General features: G+C 42.5%; 1 protein-coding gene across 1 annotated transcript; it reads left to right on the top strand.

The window, feature by feature from the left end:
• Positions 1–3,955: 3,955 nt before the first annotated feature.
• IZUMO4 (IZUMO family member 4) lies at positions 3,956–19,012 on the top strand. Its single transcript, XM_026698402.2, has 6 exons — positions 3,956–4,190; positions 5,950–6,030; positions 9,226–9,297; positions 10,441–10,467; positions 14,591–14,666; positions 18,961–19,012. Exons 1-6 carry the CDS (start codon positions 3,956–3,958, stop codon positions 19,010–19,012), a joined length of 543 nt encoding a protein of 180 aa, XP_026554187.2.
• The last annotated feature ends 2,817 nt before the right edge of the window (positions 19,013–21,829 follow it).

The following is a 21,829-nucleotide window of genomic DNA, read 5'->3' as shown; positions in this document are numbered from 1 at the left end:
AAATTAAGTTGCTGCTTAAATTCATCAACACTTATATTAAATTTGTTATCAGGGAGCCCAATTTACAGAGATAGCCAAAGGATATATAAAAAAAGCTTGGACATTTTTTTAGCAACTCCCCACTACAGAACCTCCAGAAAATGAAACATCTAAAAATAGAAGAAGATCAAAATTATGGTTTCATTCCATGTCACCTTCACCTTCATATTCATTCTTTCAATTCATATTATTGTACTCTCCTTCATTGCTTCATTGCTTTGCTACTGTTATGCTAACACTTTAATTATTTTTTTCCTTTTTACTCTTGTAAGCCACGACGAGATGGTCAGCAAATACATTTATCAAATAAATAAATACATTTAACAAATTCATAGACCCAGAACTAGTGAAAGCATCCAAGACGGCAGTTTAGATAGACCTCAACTTATGATTAGTCATTTAACAGCTGTTCAAATTTATGATGAAGTTGCACCCCCAAAAAAATACTTATTACCTGATTTTGAAGTTACAATGTTCTTTCCTCCCCCGGAAATCACATGATCATATTTTGGCTTCTCAGCAACCAGCCTTCATTTATGGCTAAATACAAGGCCTGGAGCATGTAATTACAATTTACTAAGGTTTTGCTGGAAAATGGCATTTGTTTCCTGTTTTGGGCAAAACTTATCCCAAAGCGAACAACGGATTTGCTCAATGACCACTGTTTCCTTAAAATCACTGCAAATAAACATTGTAAAATTGAGTCCAGTCATATAGTAGGAAGTTAGCACCCACCCCTCTCACTCCTACCCACTGTAGGAAGTTAGCACCCACCCCTCTCACTCCTACCCACTGTAGGAAGTTAGCACCCACCCCTCTCCTAGAAAATTGAAATACCCTAGGAAATATTAAAAAGGCAAAATATTTCCCCTAAAAAGAGTAGAAACTCAGAAGCGGAAACTCACCTCAGAAGCAGAAACTCACCCCCAGCTTTGTTAATGGGTGGGCCATTAAGGCCTAGGCCAGAATACTTTACATAACAAAGATCTCCAGGTAAAACTATAGCAATTGCCCAAAGCCCTTTCAGTGCATCATCATCCAGCAAGGCTCAACCAAGCCTGGAACTCAGGACAGCCTACAGAGTTGCCCCTGCATGGCCCCATGGGAGTCTGACAACCAATCAGAATACAAGCTCAAATTCAAATCCCAACAGAGGGTATAAATCCAAGGCACTCTCAGTATCTCAGCCTTTCTTGACCTTCTCTTCTCACCTTGAAGCATGTGATCATCCTTTACACTTTGGAGCTTCAAGCCCACTGGTCCTGCTGTCCACCATTAAACCATCTTTCCTAACAGCCTCCATGTTTCCAGTGTCTTTTTCCCCACTTGGAACTGAACCCAGAAGGACATTTCTTTCAACACCACCATCATGACTTATGACCATAATTGCCAAGGTCAATTACGGTCATATCTCAAGGACTACTTGTACAACCAACCACAACACACAATTAACAAGTAGAATAGCTTGCCTTCAGAAATTGTGGGTGTACCATCACTGGAGGTTTTTAAGGACAGTCGTTTGTCTGAAATGGTATAGTGGACAACCAGCTAAATATGAGCCAGCAGTGTGCAGCAGCAGCCAAAAAAGCTAATGCAATCCTAAATTGCATTAACAGAGGGACACAGTCAAGATCAAGGGAGGTGCTAATACCACTCTATAAAGCCTTAGTAAGACCACACCTAGAGTCCTGCATCCAGTTTTGGTCACCACACTATAAAAAAAGATGTTGAGACACTAGAAAAAGTACAGAGAAGAGCAACCAGGATGAATAGGAGACTGGAGGCTAAAACATGAAGAACGGTTACAGGAACTGGGCATGGCTAGTCTAGTGAAGAGAAGGACCAGGGGAGACATGATAGCAGTCTTCCAATATTTGAAGGGCTGCCAGATAAGAGGTGGGGTCAAGCTATTCTCCAAAGCACCTGAAGGCCAGACAAGGAATAATGGATGGAAACTGATCAAGGAGAGATTCAACCTGGAAATAAGGAAAAACTTTCTGACAGCGAGAACCATCAACCAATGGAACAGAAGTTGCTGTTGGAAGTTGTGGGAGCTTCATCACTTGAGACTTTCAAGAAGAGATTGGAATGCCGTATCGTCAGAAATGGTGTAGGGTCTCCCGCTTGGGCAGGGGGCTGGACTAGATGACTTATAAGGTCCCTTCCAACTCTGATTAACTTTTATCTGAGCAGAGGGCTGGACTAGAAGACCTCCAAGGTCCCTTCCAGCTCTGTTCTATTCTAATACCTGATCTGGTCAAATACAATCAGATTGAAATATCTAGAATCATGGACCACATCAACTGCTGTCTCACTACTTATTTTCAGTTTGATGGACTTATATAGCAACAAATCAGAAACATCCATAAGATCATCACTCTCACAATTCATACATGAAACCATAATGCAGTGTCTAGAAACTACAGAACTCCCATGCAAATAACTGAAAGTATGGATCTGGTATGTATGTGACACCATCATAATAAAAAAGGAACAATTGGAGAAGATACATGAAACAATCAACATCTTCAAAGGACTAAAATTCACGAAAGAAAAAGAAAACCCACTATCCTTCCTAGCTTCCTCATTAGCAGAGGAAATAGTGGGAACTTAGAAATACAATATAGAGAAACAGCCCACACTAAACAAGTGTTCTGCTACCAAATTAACAATCCTACCTCCGAAGAGGAGTTGTGTAAGAATGTTATTCAAATGAGCACAAACACACTGCAGCAACCCGGAACACCAGAAAAAGAAAAAAAAAAGTTCACCTATACAACAACATCATTTTCCAACAAAATGGATATCCACCCAACTTTATCAAAGTGTCTGACCACTACTGCACAATCAATGCAAATTATGAAAAGGATAACACTGTCGTTTTTTAAATTTAACAAATTTGTATTGCTGCCCCCAAAACTTCAGAAACATGTCAGAAACAAATAACAGATTATTACAGCCATACAGCTTCATCATAGCACACAACTAAAGCCGTTCAAAACATCTTAAGTAAAACACACAACCCAGTAGCCCAAGAATAAAAATAGGAGTCATCTACCATTGTGAGGACTGTAACAGCCCGTTTTTATTTATTACATTTATTAAATTTATAGACCGTTTAGGAGAGGCAGAAAATGAATAGAGTGCTATTAGTTTGTGATTAGAATGTGCTAATAGAGCACATTCATGAACCCCAACTAGCAATAAGAAGGCACAGTGAAAACTCCATAATCTCACAACACAAAAGATCAGAACACGTTCCCTCCTGCAGCAAACAACCAGATAAGCAGGGATTAATACCAGACAAACAGTGAAAGAGAAAACAACACCCTAATCTTTATCTCAATCTTCCTTTCAAAAAAGAAAAAAAAACAGCCATATGTTTCAAAATATGTTGTTATTATTTAGTGCTCCAAGTTCTTGAAACACCTAACTTCAGCATGCTGGCTGGGGAATTCTGGGAGTTGAAGTCCACACAACTTATAGTTACCAAGTTTGAGAAACATTTGTTTGAGGCAGGGGTGTCAAACTGGCAGTCCACGGGCCAGTTGCATCACATGAACGCCACGCCCACCCCAGCTCTGTGAAGGAAAAAAACGTCGCAATATGTCATGTGACGGCAATGTGACACCAGGAGTTTGATACCCGTGATTTAAGGGCTCTTGAATAGCCATGTTCAATTTGGTGACTCCCAAAGGCATTGGTCTTCTGCTCCCAGAGTTCCTGCTTGACTTCCTTCTTGTGAGGAATTCTGGGAATTGAAGTTCAAAGTTCTCGGAGGACACCAGACTGGGTGTGGCTGTTCTGGAACAGCTGTATCTGTTCTGGAGAGTTCTATGGAAGCAGAATGTCCCACCAGGGCCCCCATTGTCTGATCTGGGGATGTCATGTTCTGGAATAAGGAACGCAGCCGAGAATGGGTTGCGAAAGCCTCTCTGTGGCCTTAGCAATTGTTCTGCTTCTTGAGCCTTGCCTTTCTCTGGCTTGCCTGCAGTGCGACCCCGATTTCGCCAGCCACTTTTCCTCTTATGCCCCAAAATTGAGTCGTAAGTCTTGGGGGCTCGGTGTCGTGCCAGTGGCAGGACGGAGGCTACGGGGCTGGGTTCAAGATACTCTTCAGGAATTGAACCTCAAGATTTCCCCCGAGATCCGTGAGTTATCTCCCAAGCAGGGCTGGCCCATATATCTATTTTGTTTGGGCATCAAACAAAGCTCAGTCCTAGATTTTCCAAACCAACATATAACTAGGGTTGCCAACTCATTCTGGCTCAAAGGACCAGGTTATTTGCTCCTCCCCTTCTCTTATGAGTCACTGGATCTCTCTCTCTCTCTCTCTCCAATATAGTAGCCGTGTTGAAAAGGAGGCTTCACCAGTTGGATTTCTGTTTGTTGCAAGCTGCTTAAGACATAACAAACCAGCTTAATATGTGGGAAAGAGATGTTCTAAGCCAGGGGTGTCAAACTCGATTTCACTGAGGGCCGCATCAAGGTTGTGTTTGACTTTGGGAGGCCAGGATGGGTGTGGCCAGGGGGTGTGGCCAACATGATGTCACTCACGTCAGGGGTGCCTGTGGGGGACCAAGCACTCTGCCAGTGAAAACTGACTCCTGGGCCCTGTTTTCAGCTGCGATGGCCTGCAGCTCTCTGCCAGCGAAAACGGAGCTTGGGGGACGCATGCGCCCACCCCCGAGCTCCATTTTCATTGGCAGAAGGCTGTAGGAGGTCGCCACAGCCAAAAAAGAAGCCTGGAACAGCTGTGCGTGGCCCTCCCGAGCTCCATTTTCACTGGCAGAGGCACCACAGGCCGGTCCTTTGCTATTTCCAGAGCAGCCCTGTGGGCCAGATCTAAGCACCCTGTGGGCCACAGGCCTTGAGTTTGATACCCCTGTTCTAAGCCAATGGTCTCCAACCTTTCCGGCTTTGCAGACGGGTGTTGGTGGTGGTGAGAGGGAATGGTTCTCTGTGAGTGGCATGTGCATGTCTGCAGCTTCATTTACGTGACTGGCAGGCCGCGTGCCACCCACACGCATAAATGGAGAAGCACACTTGCCACCAGGGGTGGGCTTCAAAAATCTTAGCAAATGGTTCTCTGCCCGGTTGCTGGGTGGGTGTGGCCATGGTGGGTGTGACCTAGTCGGCCTCCTGCACCATGTCAGGGGGGCATTTTTGCCCTTCCCAGGCTCTGGAGGCTTTCCTCAAGCCTCAGGGAGGGCAAAAATGGCCTCCCAGGGCTCCTAAGGCTCTCTGAAAGCCAGAAATGCACCATTTCCGGCCTTCCCAAACTTGTGGGAGGCCTGGTTTTTTGCCCTCCTTGAGCCTCCGCGTGCACCCTGCATCCATAACGGGCCACGTGGGGACTCGGGTCGGGTCAGAGTGGGTGGGGCCAGCCAGGAGTGGGATTTGGGGGTTCTCTGACCTGCAGAGAATCTTAGCTAGGGGCCCTCCCAAACCCCTGCGAACCCCCAGCAGCCCACCCCTGCTTGTCACCCTCTCTGTGTGCAAGCAGAGCTGCCTGTACCTGCCATTTCTTCCCAGTTCTGAACAAGCTGCAGCCTGGTAATGGGCCATGGCCCAAGGTTGGGGACCCCTATTCTAAGCACTGTTGACAGTTCAAGGTCTGGGCCTACCTAGAGCATATTGCTGCCTGTTGAAATAGCCACTATTCTGCCCCTATAAAACAAGAGGCCTTTAATGGAATAATAGTTCAGTTTGTGGAACTCATTGCCACAAGAATTAGTCCCCAGAATTGGAAGAAAAGGAAAGTTTTAAGACAATAAGTACCATACTGACACTTTTGTCAAGCATTGATTGATTTCAGATATTCCCCCCAAAAATCTAGATGGAGATGGCTTGGATGTCTACAATTCTCTTACTTTCTCTCCTTCCCCCACCCCAACCACCTCTCTCCAGCTACAAAGAAGTTGCACACCATAGCTATCACGGTGTATGGAAAACTTGATATGTTGTTCAAAAACCACACCTACAAACCAGGTAAATATACAGAGGCAGGTTACTACAGGTCACAGTCATTTTCTTGCCTTCGTTGTGAATTACCTTTGCCATATTTAATCATCAGGTAGATGCAAATGCGTCAGAGGTGGTATTCAGCAGGTTCTGACCAGTTCTGGAGAACTGGTAACTGAAATGTTGAGTAATTCAGAGAACTGGCAAACACCACCTCTGACTGGCCCCGTCCCCATCTATGCTCTGGCTACTGAGTCCCAGCTGATTGGCTTGGTCTCCCTTTGTTGCCCTGCACAGGAGAACGGAGCTGGAAAGCAGGTTAGTGGGGTGGGGGGGTGGAATGGAGATTTTATAGTATGCTTCTGCTGCCACGCCACCAAGCAATGCACTGCCCACCAAGCCCCGCCCACAGAACTGGTAGTAAAAATTTTTTGAATCTCACCACTGATTAATGCTTTTACTTGGTTTAGTAAGAAAATTACTTAACTCACCTTTCAACTTACCTTTTCTCCTTCTGTCTATGTGTATTCACTTTAAGCTGTTTTTCTCTTGCCTTCTTGGGTTTTCAAGACACATGGAACAACAAGCTAGCATCCTGTGCAAATTCAAACCACGGGTTTGACTGATGAGTACAGGTAGTCCTCGACTTACAACAGCTCATTTAGTGACCATTCAAAGTTACAACGGCACTGAAAAAGGTGACCTATGATCTTTTTTCACACTTACGACCACTGCAGAATCCCCATGGTCACAGGATCAAAATTCAGAGGCTTGGCAGCTGGTTCATATTCATGATGGTCAGGATGTCACAGGGACATGTAATCTGCTTTTGCGACCTTTTGACAAGCAAAGTCAATGGGGAAGCCAGATTCACGTAACAACTGGGTTACTAATTGAACAACTACAGTGATTCTCTGAATAACAGCAGCAAGAAGAGTTGTAAAATGGAGCAAGCTGACTTAACAAATGTTTCACTTAACAATATAAATTTTGGGCTCAATTGTGGTCATAAGTCGAGGACTACCTGCAATTGTAAGGAGTGTTGAGTCAATATTGATTCCTGGTCACTGCCTTAGCCAGTTTTCTGGCAGTTTACTAGGTAAGATTTCAGAATCAGTTGCTATTATTGACTCCTTCCTATGACTGAAAGAGAGTGACTAGCTCAAAGTCACTCAGCTGACTTGGTGCCTAGAAGTTACAGTCTCCTGATTTCTAGCCTAGAAGTCTAAAAATAATCACAATATTTCTATTAAATTCAAATAGTAAAAAAATCCTGCCATTCTCAAGACTTGCTGTTTCATAACCTGAGTGTTTAAAGAGATTTGGATTTGGATTTATGGAGATTGGAATCATCATACCACAATTCTCAGAGTCAGAACAGAAATGACAGATGAACAGTAATTCTTAAAAAAAGAGAATAGATGGAGAAATTGTATAGGCACAGCACTGGTTGAAGTCAAAACAAATAAATCATATTATGGCTCAGTATCTCAGCCATTATCTCCCTAAATCAAAAGGATTTTGTAAATCCAGTTGCTGAATTGTCCAAATTCTGGGAGAGCCGAAAATCCTATGATCCGGATATATTCTGCATATTTACTAAATCCTTTTAAATTTCAGCAAAGCTGTTCCCAAACATTCATGCATTGGATTGCTTGGCATCAACCACCAAGTCAAGTTTGTCACTCACAATTTTATGGATCTGTATTCTCCATAACTCACTGTCTTGCATTGCCTCCTTCGGAGCATCTATGGCAGGGATGTCAAACTCGATTTCATTGAGGGCCACATCAGGGTTGTGTTTTTCCTTGGGGACCAGGGTGGGCGTGGCCAGGGTGGGCGGGCCAGCTTGACGTCACTCGTGTCAGGGGCGGCAGTGGTGGTCCCAGCGCTCTGCGAGGAAAAATGGGCTCACGAGCTCTGTTTTTGGCTGCGACAGCCTCCTGTAACCCTCTGCCAGCGAAAATGGAGGTCCATTTCTGCTGTCAGAGACACTGCGGGACGTTCCTTTGTTGTTTCCAGGGTGGCCCTGCAGGCCAGATCCAGCCCCCGGGCCTTGAGTTTGACACCCCTGCTCTATAGTCATCTCAATGTCATCCTTTATAGTGCCCAGACAAGGTACTTGGGCAGTGGTGGCTAACCTTTTGGGGCTCCTGTGCCAAAAATTGTGCGCTGCTGCTCGTGCGCTCGCGTGCCAGCACCCAGAAGGCAATGCATGCCCCCCTGACCCCTGCACATGCATGCACAATCCCCCCACCCCTCTTACCTGCACTGCACCTCATAGCTGATTTTCAGCTGGTTTGAGGCCTTTTTCGGCCGAAAAAGGCCTCAAACCAGCAGAAAATCAGCTGTGAGGCACGCGCATGCATAGTGAGGTAAGTTTGCCTGCGGCTCACGTGCCGGCACAAATGGCTCTGCGTGCCACCTGTGGCACGCATGCCATAGGTTCGCCATCATGGTACTAGGGCGTCCCCAGTGGTGGTACTCTACCGGTTCGACCCGGTTCTAGCATATTGGTAGCACCAAAGAGCAGCGGAGACCGAACCAGTTCTCTCTGGCCCTCTGCTGTGGGGCCCACCCACCTGCCCAGGCTCCCATATTGACCTTCATTCCCAGCTTTTGAAGCGCAGTCGCTTTGTGTGGCACAGCAGATTGCCACACGTCAGTTGCTGAAGCGACAAGGAGAGTGCAGGATTGCTGGAGGTGAGTCAGAAAGCCTCTGTGCCTGCGCAAAGTGTGTGTTTGGCAGGCATGTGCAAAGTGTGTGCGTACACACAAAGTGTGCCCATCAAGCCGCGCCCACTGAATCGATGGTAAACTTTTTTGAAATGTACCACTGGGCATCCCCTTCTCTTTTTTCCACTGATCACTCCCAACATGACTGACTTTTCGAATGAGTCAGCTCGCATGACACAGCCAAAGTATGATAACCTTTGTTTGGTGATTTTAAGTTCTACAGTAGTGATATTTTTGGTGAGGTTCAGTCTAGGACTTTGCTGCAGTCTATGGGATGTGTAATGATCATCTCCAAGTTCAAAGCTGTCCCCCTTTCTCCTATCTGCCTTTTTCCGAGTCCAGGTTTCGCAGCCAGAAATAAATAGCAATTGAAAAAAAGTATTGCATTGACTAATCTGCATTTGGCTGGAAGGCTGATATCTTCACAATAATGTTTTGGTTGTGTGTTCTCATATTTCTGACCTGTCGGATCTCTTGGTTTCCCAGGTGATCTTCCAAAAAAACTGGATTCTATTTTTGAAGAACAAATCCAAATGCTACAGGACGCCATCATTGACAGTGAGCTTTCCTTGTTCTGTTTCTGAATTAATTTGAAAGCTGACGAGAATGCCTCTCCTAAGACAGGGCCTGCTGTAATATGGACCACAAAGTGGAGATGCCTCTTTTAAAATGGGGCATCCTCTAATGCAGAGGGGTCAAACTCAAGGCCCGCGGGCCAGAGGGTGCTTAGATCTGGACTGCGGAGCCACCCTGGAAACAGTGAAGGACTGGCCCGTGGTGCCTCTGCCAGCGAAAAGGGAGCTTAGGTGGGCTGTGCGTGGCCTTCCGGGGCTCCGCTTTTGCTAGCGGAGGGCTGCAGGATGGCAAGCTGGCCACGCCCACCCTGGCCACACCCACCCTGCCTCCTGAGGTCAAACACAACCCTGATGCAGCCTTCAATGAAATCGAGTTTTGATACCCCTGCTCTAATGTCAGGCCAGTGGAATCTCCCAAGATGGGCTGGTGACCTGCCTAGGGGTGGGATGCTACCGGTTCAGCCCGGTTCTATAGAACCGGTAGCTCTGAAGAGCAGCTGACACCAAACTGGTTCACTGCGATGGCCTTCTGGTCATCTGTTTGGCCCACCCGCCCACCCAGGCTCTTGGCTGTCCTTTATTCCCTGCTTTTTCAACCTCAGCTGCTTTGCGCGGCACAGCTGAGGTTGAAAAAGCAGGAAAGAAGAGGCTTTTCAAATGCTGTGCACCTGCGCGCAGCATTTGTCAGCTGTCCAGGCGGCACAGCTGATGATTTTTTGTAAATGCTGCACACACACACGCAGAATGCCCTCTCACCAAACCGGTTGTAACACCAGTTTAATCCCAGCTCTGGACCTGGACCTTCTTCTCAGATGGCACCGGGAGGGTATGTTTCCCTTATTAGAGCAACTGTCAATAATTCATCGCGGATGAAATCCTCTTTTGATGTGGCAGTGGGTGTGAATGCTTCCTCCAAGGTAAAACTTATTGAGGATAAAATTCCAACAAATGCCATTGAAAATCACAAATCTTCTGCCTGTTGAGCGGCTCCTTGGTTACCTATCCAAAAACCTTTAAAAATTGCAGTGGGATTTATTTCTGAGTAGACCTGCAAAGGAATATACGATGAATGGATGGAATGCCTCCGCTTGGTTAACTGTTGAAATTTTTTCCCCCTCTCTCATAGGCAGACTCAAGTGTGAAAACCACTGTGGTAAGTGGGGGGAGGAGAGCTGTTCTTTAAAACAAATGAGAGATTCTGCACACTACAGTGTTTTCATTAAAAAAAAATGTCAAGTTTTTTTTTTTAATTTATATATAAACATTTGGAATACAGTGTATTATCCGGTCATACCATTTTACAAGAGAAAAGAAAAGAAAAAAAATAGTAACATATATGCTAATAACAATAGTAGTACTACAACAGAATGATTTAACCATATTTATAATTATGTTAGATTATTTGTAATCCTATTGATTTTATTAACATACTTATAATTACAAACAATGTTCATGTTTAATTTATACATAGCAATACTCCTTCTTCATCTAATTTCTACCTCTTATCTCTAACCACGGATAAAATCTATTCCACATTAAGTAATACTCTGTATCTCCTTTATGTTTTATTTTCAATGTCAGTCTATCCATCTCTGCACAATCCAATATTTTCCGAATTATATTTTCATCCGATGGGGTGTTCTCATTTTTCCAATATTGTGCAAATACAATTCTCGCTGTGGTCAATACATGTAAAATTAAATATATAGTCTACAGTAGTTTCATACATGGCCTCCTCAGAACCATCTTCTTGTCTCTGAAGGTTCTCATGGCACCTTCCTTTGCAGTGATTCAGAAGACTCGAAGGAAAGCAAATATACATATCCCAGGATAATGTTGTGGGATCCAATATTTCTGGACTTTCTCTACTGTGTTAACATCAGATATGTAATATGGGTTCCAGACTGATGAGCTGTATTCAAGTATTGGTCTAGCAAATGTTTTTTATGCTCTAGTTAGTAGTGTGATATTACCAGAGAAAAAGCTACGTAGGATTAGGTTAACAACTCTTAATGCCTTTTTGTCTATGTAGTTACAGTGGGGTCTAGCACTTAGATCATTAGAGATGAGTATTCCAAGGTCCTTTACAGAGCTTGGATCATCAACAAGGCCTTGATTATTCAGCTTATATTTTATTTTCTGATATTTCTTTTGCCAATATATAAGACAGAGCATTTATTTGTTGAGATTCGAAGTTGCCATTTGTTTGACCATTCTGATACACAGTCAAGATCTTTTTGAAGGGTAGCAGTATTGTCTGCGGTATAGAACAGCTTTACATCATCAGCGAAGAGAACGCAATTGCTCTTAATATGAACATAGAGGTCATTTATGTAGAGTATGAAGAGAGTTGGTCCTAAAACACTGCCTTGGAGGACGCCACTGTTGACAGGTACAGAATTTGATAGGATGTTTCCAATTTTGACCATTTGTTGTCTGTTTGACAGGAATGCTTCTATCCAGTTATGAAGGTGTCCAGAGATACCATAAGATTTTAGTTTTAGTAGTTTGTCGTGTACCACTGAATCAAAGGCTTTACAGAAGTCTATGTAGATTGCGTCTATTGTTTTGCCCTGATTGAGGTTTGTAGTCCATATGTTTTTGCAGTGTCAGAGTTGAAGATTACAAGATAGTTTTTTTCTGAAATCAAATTGTTTATTAGAGAGTAGGTTGTTTGTCTCTAAGCGGAGGATAATGGATTGGTTAATAATTGATTCCATGACTTTACAGGTGACGCAGCATAAGGAGATTGGTCTGTAATTTTCAACGAGGCTGGGGTCTCCCTTTTTGAAAATGGGGATGACTGTGGCTAGTGACCATAGATTTGGCAAGGAGCTGGCCCTGAAAGATTTTTCAAAGATTATGCTTAGAGGTTCGGCTATGGCAGTGGATAGCTTTTTTAAGAAGTAGGCACATATTCCGTCCGGTCCAATAGATAGAGATGGTTTTAGATTGCGTAGTGCTTTTTCAATATTGTCTTCTGTAAAATTGATATGTATTAGATCATTGTAGTTTTCTGTGGTTCGACTAGGAAATACTGCGCATGATCCATTGCTGTTTACAAATTCTGAGCCAAAGAATGTGTTAAAGAGGTTGGCTTTAATAGTGTTGTCGTTGCAGTCTTTACCATTAGGTCCTTTCAGGGGTGGGATGGACCTTGAGTCTTTTAGTTTGTTGTTTACAAAATTGTAGAAAGCATGGGAGGAATTGGTGTGTAGAAGGTTTTCCTCTTGTTTAATGTGATAATTGGTGCATTCAGTCTTTATCTGGTGGCATAAATTTTTGTATCGGCTTTTGAAATTGGCAACATGACCAGATTTGTTTTTCTGCCAAAGTGATCTCTTTTTGGATTGAAGCTTCCTTATTGTTATAGGTAATCTGTTTTTTCTAGTTTTGGGAGTTGTTATTGGTACATATAATTTGATGAATCTTTTGACTTCAAGTAAAAATATGATGTAATGGTCTTCAACAGTATTGCATCCAGTGAATAGAAATTGCCAATTAAGGGATGAGAGATCGTTGTCCATAAGATCGTAGTTGCCTTTTTTGAAGTTATAATTGGGGATTACGTCGTTGTGGTGATTTTTGTGTGGACGTATGTTGAGACAAAAGTCAATCATGTTGTGGTTACTGTTGAAAAAGGTTCCTATAATTTGTATTCCCTAATCTGAATTCAAACTATTGCAGAAGATGAGATCGAGGCAGTTGTTAATTCTAGTATTGTTGGTTACTAGTTATTCCAGTCCCAGATTTGTTACAGCATTGTAGAAGGTTGCATGTATGGGTTCATTGTTACATTCGTTTAAGGTCCAGTTAATATGAAGTAGATTGAAGTCACCAAGAAAGATAAAAGTGTGTGGGCAGGATGTTGCCCATGTTAGTAGTGAATTTAGCTTGTTTACATGTTCAATTGCATAATCAGGGGCTGTGTAATATAGTAAGAATCGAAATGTGATATTTAAGGACAGTTCACAGACAATGGTCTCAGGAAGAGCAAGCTTCTGGGTAACTTGGATGTTTTTTAGATGTAAGGACTTTTTATAGAAGATAGCAACACCACTTCCTCTATGGATTTCACGATCTGATAGGTAAACATGATAGTCTCTTATTGAGGTAATGAAGTCAGGGAGAGATGCGTTGAGCCCTGTTTCACAGACAAATATGATGTCGAATTTAGCCGTATTTAGTAAGAGGAGAAATTCAGGTATTTTATTTGCAAGCCTTCTTGCGTTGAGTAGCTTGCATTTAAGGCCATTTGTAGTTTGAATTGAGGTAGTTAGGGGCATGCATGCCTAGTCTTGCGTCTCTCCATGTCTTCTTATTTCTTTGAATTGTTCTATGTATTTCTTTGAATTGTTCTATGGTCAGACTGGTGTTAGCTTTGATGGTGTCTAGCCAGCGTGTTCTTTGACAATCTTGCTTAACAAATCTAATAAATTCCTTAACAATTTCTATCTCACTTTGTTCAGAAGACAAGCAAGACTGGTGTTTGGTGGGGGAATTACACAAGATTTCTCTCTCACCAGTCCAGGATTTAATATTGATTTTTGTGGATTTTTGCCATGAGTCTGTTGCAGTCAGCGGTCTATAAGTCTGGTCAATGAATAGGCAAGCCTGAGTTTGATAACATTGGCAGATTTTTTTAGTTCAAGAGAGAGCATCTCACCTACCAACTCAGCTACAGGGCATTATAGATCTGAAGGCAAGAAGGTGTGTTGACGTGTCCAGAGATGAGGGGTACCTGCAGGGTTTGGTCAAGATAGTCAAGATGGAACGAATGATGCACCTAAAAAACAGGCACTTTTGGTCATAGATTGTGGCTATTATCTTGGCTTTTTTGGCCAAACTCTGTGGACACTCTTGGTAGGGATGTATACCTGTTGCCTGTCCGCTGGTCCTTAAACCAAATAGGTCTTTTGGGGGGATTCTGCTTCAGTGAACAGCCATGTTTGATGCAGCTGCTTTAAGGAGTTCCAGAAAGGAATTCCAGGTCCATGCCTTCTAAAGCACCTTTCATTCCTGAACCAAGCCCACTGCAGTGCCTTAGTAGCTCTCCCTTGAGATGAGCATTTAAGAAATACAAAATATAACAAACAAACAGACAGCTGTCCAAGATTCCACAAAGGCTCTGTTTCCCAGCTCTGTAACATTTTTGGTATGCAGAATATTTATTCTATTGAGCATAGTGTGCCTGAGTGCACATGTGTATATTTGATATAAAATATTACACCTTTTCTTTGGTGACGAATTAATTTGCTGTTTCTTTTTTTTTCCAGGTGTAAAACACTATGAAGCTATCTCCTGTGAGACATGCAACGCAACCAAACCAACTTGTTTTGGCTATAACTGCGAGTATGGATCATTTTTCCTTCCTTCCTTCCTTCCTTCCTTCCTTCCTTCCTTCCTTCCTTCCTTCCTTCCTTCCTTCCTTCCTTCCTTCCTTCCTTCCCTCCTTCCTTCTTTCCCTCCCTCATAATTATTGAGATATTTAAACCTTGGAGCTGGCAAACATAGCCCTTATTATAAACAATATTAAACAATACACAGTGAGAAAAATGGCATATGTGGGCCAATATATTGTAAATTTTTGTGTAATCTGTTCTATTTTGGCTAAAAGTTTTGTATGGCATGTACTAGTTCTGCCTCTCACTTCTGTCAAGTCTCACCCAGCTAGGGAAGATCGAGAAAACAAGAATTATTGTTTCTTGCCACTTGGGCTAAGTTGCTGCTTATAAAATAAGCTTGCAACTCTCTCACCTTTTATTTCTTGATTTTTAGGACAGTGTTTTTCAAACTCAGCAATGTTAAAGTGTGTGGACTTCAACTGCCAGAACTCCCCATCCAGAATTCTGGGAGTTGAAGGTCCACACACCTTAAAATTTTCCAGGCTAAAAAAACATTGATTTAGAACCCGTCCCTCTTTGTCCCAAAGTTGATTTTTTTCAAGAGGCAACTGAACTTTCTGATTTTTCTTTTCTTTTTACTTCTCATCCAAGAAGCTTCTTCAGCTCTGACTGGATGGTGAGAGAATGGAAGGATTTATACTCCATTCTAAACGAAACAACAATTTCATAAACTCATGGCATAACATAGGAGAAAAAACACATCAGGACTAGATTCAGCAGCCCATCTGCATTTAAAACAGGGGTCGCCAACCTTTTGGACCTCAGGGACCACCAAACTCATACTTTTAAATCCCAAGGACCAAAGACCCTTGGAAAATCCCCCCAAAAGTCTGCAGGAAAATTCCCCACCCCATTTTCCTACTGATTGATCATTCTTTATTTGGGATCTCAGGATACCATCTTCAGCTCCGTTCTCAGGGGGAGAGAGAGAGAGAGAGAGAGAGAGAAACTTTTGGCTTCATGCAAGGAAAGCAGCAGAAGCAGCAGAAGTCTTTCTTTCTCTCCCCCAAACTCCACCAGAAATGAGTCTTTGTGAGACTTGTCATGCCGGCGCAGCTTTTGGGAACAGGATGCCTTGCAGGGTCCCAAAGACTCATTTCTGGTGGAGTTTGGGGGAGAGAAAGAAAGACTTTTGCTGATTTCCTTGAGTGCAGCCAAAAGCAGAAGATGAAAGAAGCAGAAAGAAGCAGCCCAGTGGCCAGGCCAGGTACGTGAGGCAAGTTCTCCCCCTCCATCCTTCCTGCCCTCCCCTCACTACCTCATGTTGTTCGCAATGCAAGCGATGCAAGCATTGTGTTCCCGCACAGCCTGGATTAGTTAGTTAGTTTACTTTATTGTCATTGCACCTCATACAACAAAATCAAACACCATCTTCAATGCACATCATGACCATGAAAATAAACACAAACACACATCCTTCACACTCCACATTAATTGCTGGGGGCGTGCTTTGGGGGTGACATTTCTCTGCAGACCACCGAAATTTTCAACCCACTGGTTGGCAACCACTGATTTAAAAGACACAGGCCACTCCTTTGAAGACAACAAAGCCCATATTTTGGACAGAGAGGATTGCTGGTTTGAAAGAGGGTTTAAAGAGGCCATGTATGTCGAAGTTGAACAGCTCTCTCTCAACAGAGGGGAAGGGATATCACACCCTCTATCTCCAGTCTATAACACGGTCCTTTCAGCAGTTCCAAGAAGGCTCCACACCAATTTGTACTACTCAGGTGACACAAATAAAACTACAAGTGGTCTCAAGACTCTCTAAAAGAATGCAAGCGACCAGCTGTCTGCAAGGAGTATAAATTCTTCTGCTCCCCCACCATCCAGTCAGAGCTCAAGAAGCTTCTTGGATGAGAAGCGAAACGTCTTCAAAGAAAATCCAGAAAACCCCGTTGCCTCTTGAAAAAAGCACCTTTTGGACAACCATGACCTGGATGACTGAGAATCTCCATAGATCACTTTCCCTTTCTTCCCACAACCTCCATGCTATCAGTGTAAACAGGCATCATCTTATGGAATCATGATTAGGTCCCAACTTTTTTGATGCAATGGCGATATATCCACAAATCTCAGAAGAGGGGAAAATGTCATGTCCCTGTTGGAGTGTGACTCCGAGGGAGAGGAGGAACAACTGACAGGGAGTGGGAGTGTGGCTCCAGGGGAAACTGGGGAAGGGCACAGGCCGGCTGGGCATTTAAAGGAAGACCCAGGCCCATCCCCTCTAGGGCATGCAGGGAGGAGTGGATAAGGGAGAAACATGAATGGCGTGGTCTAGGGGGAGGAAGGGGCCCTGATCCCTTTCATGGGCTGCAGCTGTGAGGACTGTTTAAAAGGACAAACTGCGCATGGGAGAGTGTTGGAAGCGAAGCATGAAATAATTCTAGTCTTTCAGTTCTTATCTGAGTTCTGGCATCCTTCCCAGTGTATGTATTTCAATATCTGTGGATGTCTTCAAGCCTTTATCCTGCCTTGTCTCATTAATTGCTTCAGTGTGGTTTGTGTTGTTTTTTCTATTTATAATTTATATGTATTTTGAGTTTGAACAGCATTTCTTCCTTTTCGCAACTGTTTGTGGGGGAGTTTTTTTTCTCCAGTCAATGATAATTGGAGCTTTGAAGCCAAGTTGAAGGAATTAAAGGGACTTCACCTGTTTTTGTGACTTTGTTGCTTTTGTATGACCCACCCTGGGTCATAACAGAAAAGCTCCTTAAGGCAGCTTTTGGGCAATTACGTACCTCGACAAACCAAGGATGAAATTGTCTATAAATATGGTAGACAGGAAGGAAACTATAGAAGATAACCATGAAATGGTTTGAAAACAACCATTTGGGCAATGAGTCAAATGGCAATTTCCCAGTTCCAGAGACCTTGTCCATTTGACTTTAAAGGAGGACAGGACTGGTGGAGATATGCTTTAATGTTGCCAGCTGCCACTCTTTCCTTTGACAGGCTGAATCATTGTTAACACCTTGCGGTATCTTGTAATGCCCTCGGGCATAAACTTTCCCCTTGAAGGGCTGCCTTTCCCCAGTGACATCTGAGAGATCCTTGGGGCTATCTGAGCTTGCTTGTTTTCTTGCAGATGATTCATTACCCTAACTAGGTAACATCATCAGTGCTAGTAAGGTGTGCAGTTTATTGTCAGTTTATTTTCTGGTAGCTTGCCCTGTCAGGGTTGGTGGGGGAGATCTTAGAGATTCTTTGGTTGGGCTCTTTGCTGTTGGCTTCTTTGGCAATTTCTTGATTGGGGTATTGTTTCCTTGATTGTTGGTCTCATGTTAACCTGGGTGTTAATCTGTGCTGATCTGAGTGCCGATTGCTGATGGAGAAGAGTGTTCGGGCCTTTTTGTGCTTTTTTTGCTCCCTTTTGCATAGTCTATAGATGTTGTTGATGTCTGTATGTCTATTGATGACTGATTTGTCAGAGGGCCAGGCTTCTAGAAATTCCCTGGTGGTTTTGGACTGGGCTTGGTCTAGGATGCTCACATTTTTCCCATTTGAAACTATGATTAAATCAAGGGTGGGCTTCAAAATTTTTTAGCAAAGGGTTCTCTGCCCAGTTGCTGGATGGGTGTAGCCTAGTCAGCCTCCTGCACCATGGCGGGGGGGGGGATTTTTGCCCTCCCTGGGCTCCAGAGGCTTTCTTTGAGCCTCCAGGTGGGCGAAAACGGACTTCCCAGGCTCCGGAGGTTCTCTGGAAGCCGAAAACGGGCCCATTGGATTAAATCTGTCTATAAATTGTGAGATTAAAGAATTTTCATCATGTCTTCGGATTGCTAGTTGGCGTTCGTGGATGCCTTCTGTCAGTCTTCTGCCTGCCTGTCCTACATAGTGGTTGTTGCAGTCCTTACATTGTACGTTGTAGATGACTCCTGTATTTTCCTTCTGGGGTTGTTGGGTCTTTTGGGATGTTTTGAAGGGCTTTAGTTGACTAGTGTGCTCTGCAGATTCCATGTGGTTGTAGGCGTCTGCTGGTGGTTTCTGAGATATTCTTGATGTACGACAGTGTAAGTCTTGTGTTGGTTATGCTGTGTTGTGTTATATTGGTCAGGGACTTTTTGACAAAGTTGCGTGGATATTTATCAAAGAGTCACTGTGAGTGAGTTCGCCATATACATTTTCTTAATAAATAAACCAATTAAGTGGTTAATTTAAGATTAGGATTTTGTATATCCCTGTGAGGATTTGCACAACTTCTCGCTTATATTTCCATGTCTTATATTCCTTTTATGCAGATCCTCAGAAAAATGGAAAGATGCCTTGAATGGACTCTATGAATATGTGTAAGTCTCACTGTATTATGCTCTGGTCACAAAATAAAACCTTGAAGGTTGAAGGCCAAAAAGAACCTAGAGCAGCCATGGCCAAAAATAAGGATAGAAATGGCCCATCCAGGTGAGACCATAACACCTGGCAGCATCTCTTTGGATTGTCTGTAGTACTTCAAGGTTTTAGATACCACCTGCAAATAGATCCTGTTGACTAGAGTGATCAGGGATTGAACTCCTATTTCCTTTGTATTCATTTATTAATGATTGGACTTTTATCCCATCCTTATAGATGGGTTGACATGAGCGATCTTCACACAACACTCCAAGCTGCTGGTTTAGCCAATCAGGTTTAACCTATCAGATTTAGCCTATTCAGATCTTTCCTTTGGTTGGGTGGCCCCAGAGGATTGTTGAGTAAATCATGTTTAGAATAGGCCGCAATGCAAAGACTATGGTTTGTCAAAATCATGCAGGGATGTCTATGGGATCAGCCAAAAGCACCACAAGCTCCGTGTGTACAGAAGATCCTGTTTTTTTTTATTTTTGAATGTGGGAAGGGGACACATGACGAGAGTCAGCTTGATATACAGGTTAAGGTGCTGGATTACAAACCAAGAGATTGTAAATTCTAATCTTCCCATAGCATGAACTAGATGTATAAACTCAGGTCAGTTAATCAAACTAGGCTGGTGGTTTGGGAGAAAATAGGAGGCAAGAGCATTATATAGACTGCCTTGAAATATAAATATATATGCATTACTTAGGATTAATTTTAAGATTTAAATGTAATTATTATAAATTAAATTTAATAAATAAATTAAAATGATATCATACATGGAATGAGGATTCAGTATTATCATGTGTGTGTGTGTGTGATAATACTGATATGATATGATAAGAATAAAATGCAAAACAGAAAAATATATATCCAACACCACCAACAAATAAGAAAGAAGCAAACAAACAAACAAAATGTGTATAGGAAAGGAAGAAAGAAAATAACCCAAACATCAAATAAATTTAACATTAAACATATAGATTTCACCCCTGCTGGATGCCTGGAAAAAAAATAAAGAATTTTTTAAAAAAACCCTGATAAATTCTTCTCCCCTTTACATAACAGGTCTACAATTAGCTATAAGCTTTCCGGATTCAGTATTATCTCATTGTCCCTTCGGATTGGGCTTCTTTTCATTTTAAATGTATTTAACTTACTTTAGAGCAAGCTTTTGTGCTTTTCCTGCCTCAGAATGGAATATATTGTAAGAACGATGTACTGTAATACAGTATTCAAAACTGGAATGGAAGCAATGGATGATATTTATTTAAATAGTAGCAATAGCACTTTTACTTATATACCGCTTCACAGTGCTTCACAGCCCTCTCTAAGCGGTTTACCGAGTCAGCATATTGCCCCTCAACAATCTGGGCCCTCATTTTACCGACCTCGGAAAGATGGACAGCTGAGTCAACCCTGAACCTGATGAGATTCAAACTGTTGAACTGCTGGCAGTCGGTGATCAACAGAAGTAGCCTGTAGTACTGCACTCTAATCACGGCGCCACCATGGCGTTTGTGAGCCAGTTTATTCCCCCTTGCATTCATGTGTGGTGTGCAGAATAAGTTAGCACCACAAGACCTAGGCTAGTCACGAGGACCATCTTGATATTAATGGTGCTTCTCATGAGTGACATAATTTGAATGCTTTCCCATAGAAAGCAACCATAATATAGTATATTTAAAATGCATCCTGAAAAAATAGAGAAACTAATACAGGCAATTCTCAACTTATGACCACACTTGAGCCTAGAATTTATGTTGCTAAGTGAGAAATTTGTTAAGTGAGTTTTGCCCCATTTTACGACTTTTCCTGCCACATCTGTTAAGCAAATCACTGCGGTTGTTAAATTAGTAACACGGTTGTTAAGTGAATCTGGCTTCCTCATTGAATCTGCTTGTCAGAAGATGATCATGTGACTCCAGGACACTGCAGCTGTCATGAGTCAGTTACAAAGCATCTGAATGAAAAATCACATGACGCTGGGGATGCTGAATGGTTATAAGTGTGAAAAATGGTCATAAGTCACTTTTGAACAGTCACTAAACGAATTGTTGCAAGTCAAGGACTACCTGTAATCAACTCAATTTCTGCAGGGGCAGTTTGATTAAAGTTGTTTTGGGGTAGTTATGGGCCCTGTCTGGCAAGAATGATGATTCTTGTTAACTTGAAGAAGTACATATACATGTATATATGTATTTAATTCTAAAAGAGAAACAAAGAACTGATAGCACATCTAACCATGCAGGCAGAAGATCAGATTTTGCACCAACCATTCTGTGCAAATTTAGCCATTTTTCAAGCAATTTTTCATTTTTCAAGTTAGAAACAAGATGTAGTAATGTTTCTTACTTATATGCCTTTTTCTTTTCTTTTCTTTTCTTTTCTTTCAGGAAGAATTTGAACAAGTAAGTAGAGAATTATCTGCCAATGAGTGTAGGCTTTTAATTAAACTAGCTGATAACCTGGCGTTGCCTGGGTATTTCTTTATTTCTTTATACATATATATATATACGTATGGTATTTAGGTTTCTTTGGGTATTTTCCCGCATCTTAATAGTTAATAGTTGTGCTTTTAAAGTTATAGCGACATTTCGGCAGAATCTCATCTGCTATCTTCAGGCTTGTGTATTGGGTTTTTTCTTAAATCATGTGTGTCAGGCTTTGGTAGCCAATCAGGATGAAGAAAAAAACATTCAAATAAAGCACAAAGCCAGCACCAAATTCAAACAGAAACGGCTGTCAAAGCCTGACACACACAATTAAGAAAAAACC

The sequence above is a fragment of the Pseudonaja textilis genome, chromosome 1 (assembly GCF_049901715.1).
Source record: "Pseudonaja textilis isolate UNSWEBS1 chromosome 1, rPseTex1.2, whole genome shotgun sequence".
Classification (NCBI taxonomy): Eukaryota; Metazoa; Chordata; class Lepidosauria; order Squamata; family Elapidae; genus Pseudonaja; species Pseudonaja textilis.
This window is presented reverse-complemented; position numbering and strand designations above follow the sequence as displayed.

What these genes read in the sequence shown, in the direction of transcription:
- IZUMO4 (XM_026698402.2), top strand. Translation starts at nt 3,956, where the DNA reads ATGGGTTGCGAAAGCCTCTCTGTGGCCTTAGCAATTGTTCTGCTTCTT. An exon ending in CAAGATTTCCCCCGAGATCC is followed by an intron (nt 4,191 to 5,949) that starts GTGAGTTATCTC and finishes ACCTCTCTCCAG; the next exon opens with CTACAAAGAAGTTGCACACC. An exon ending in CAAGTGTGAAAACCACTGTG is followed by an intron (nt 10,468 to 14,590) that starts GTAAGTGGGGGG and finishes TTTTTTTTCCAG; the next exon opens with GTGTAAAACACTATGAAGCT.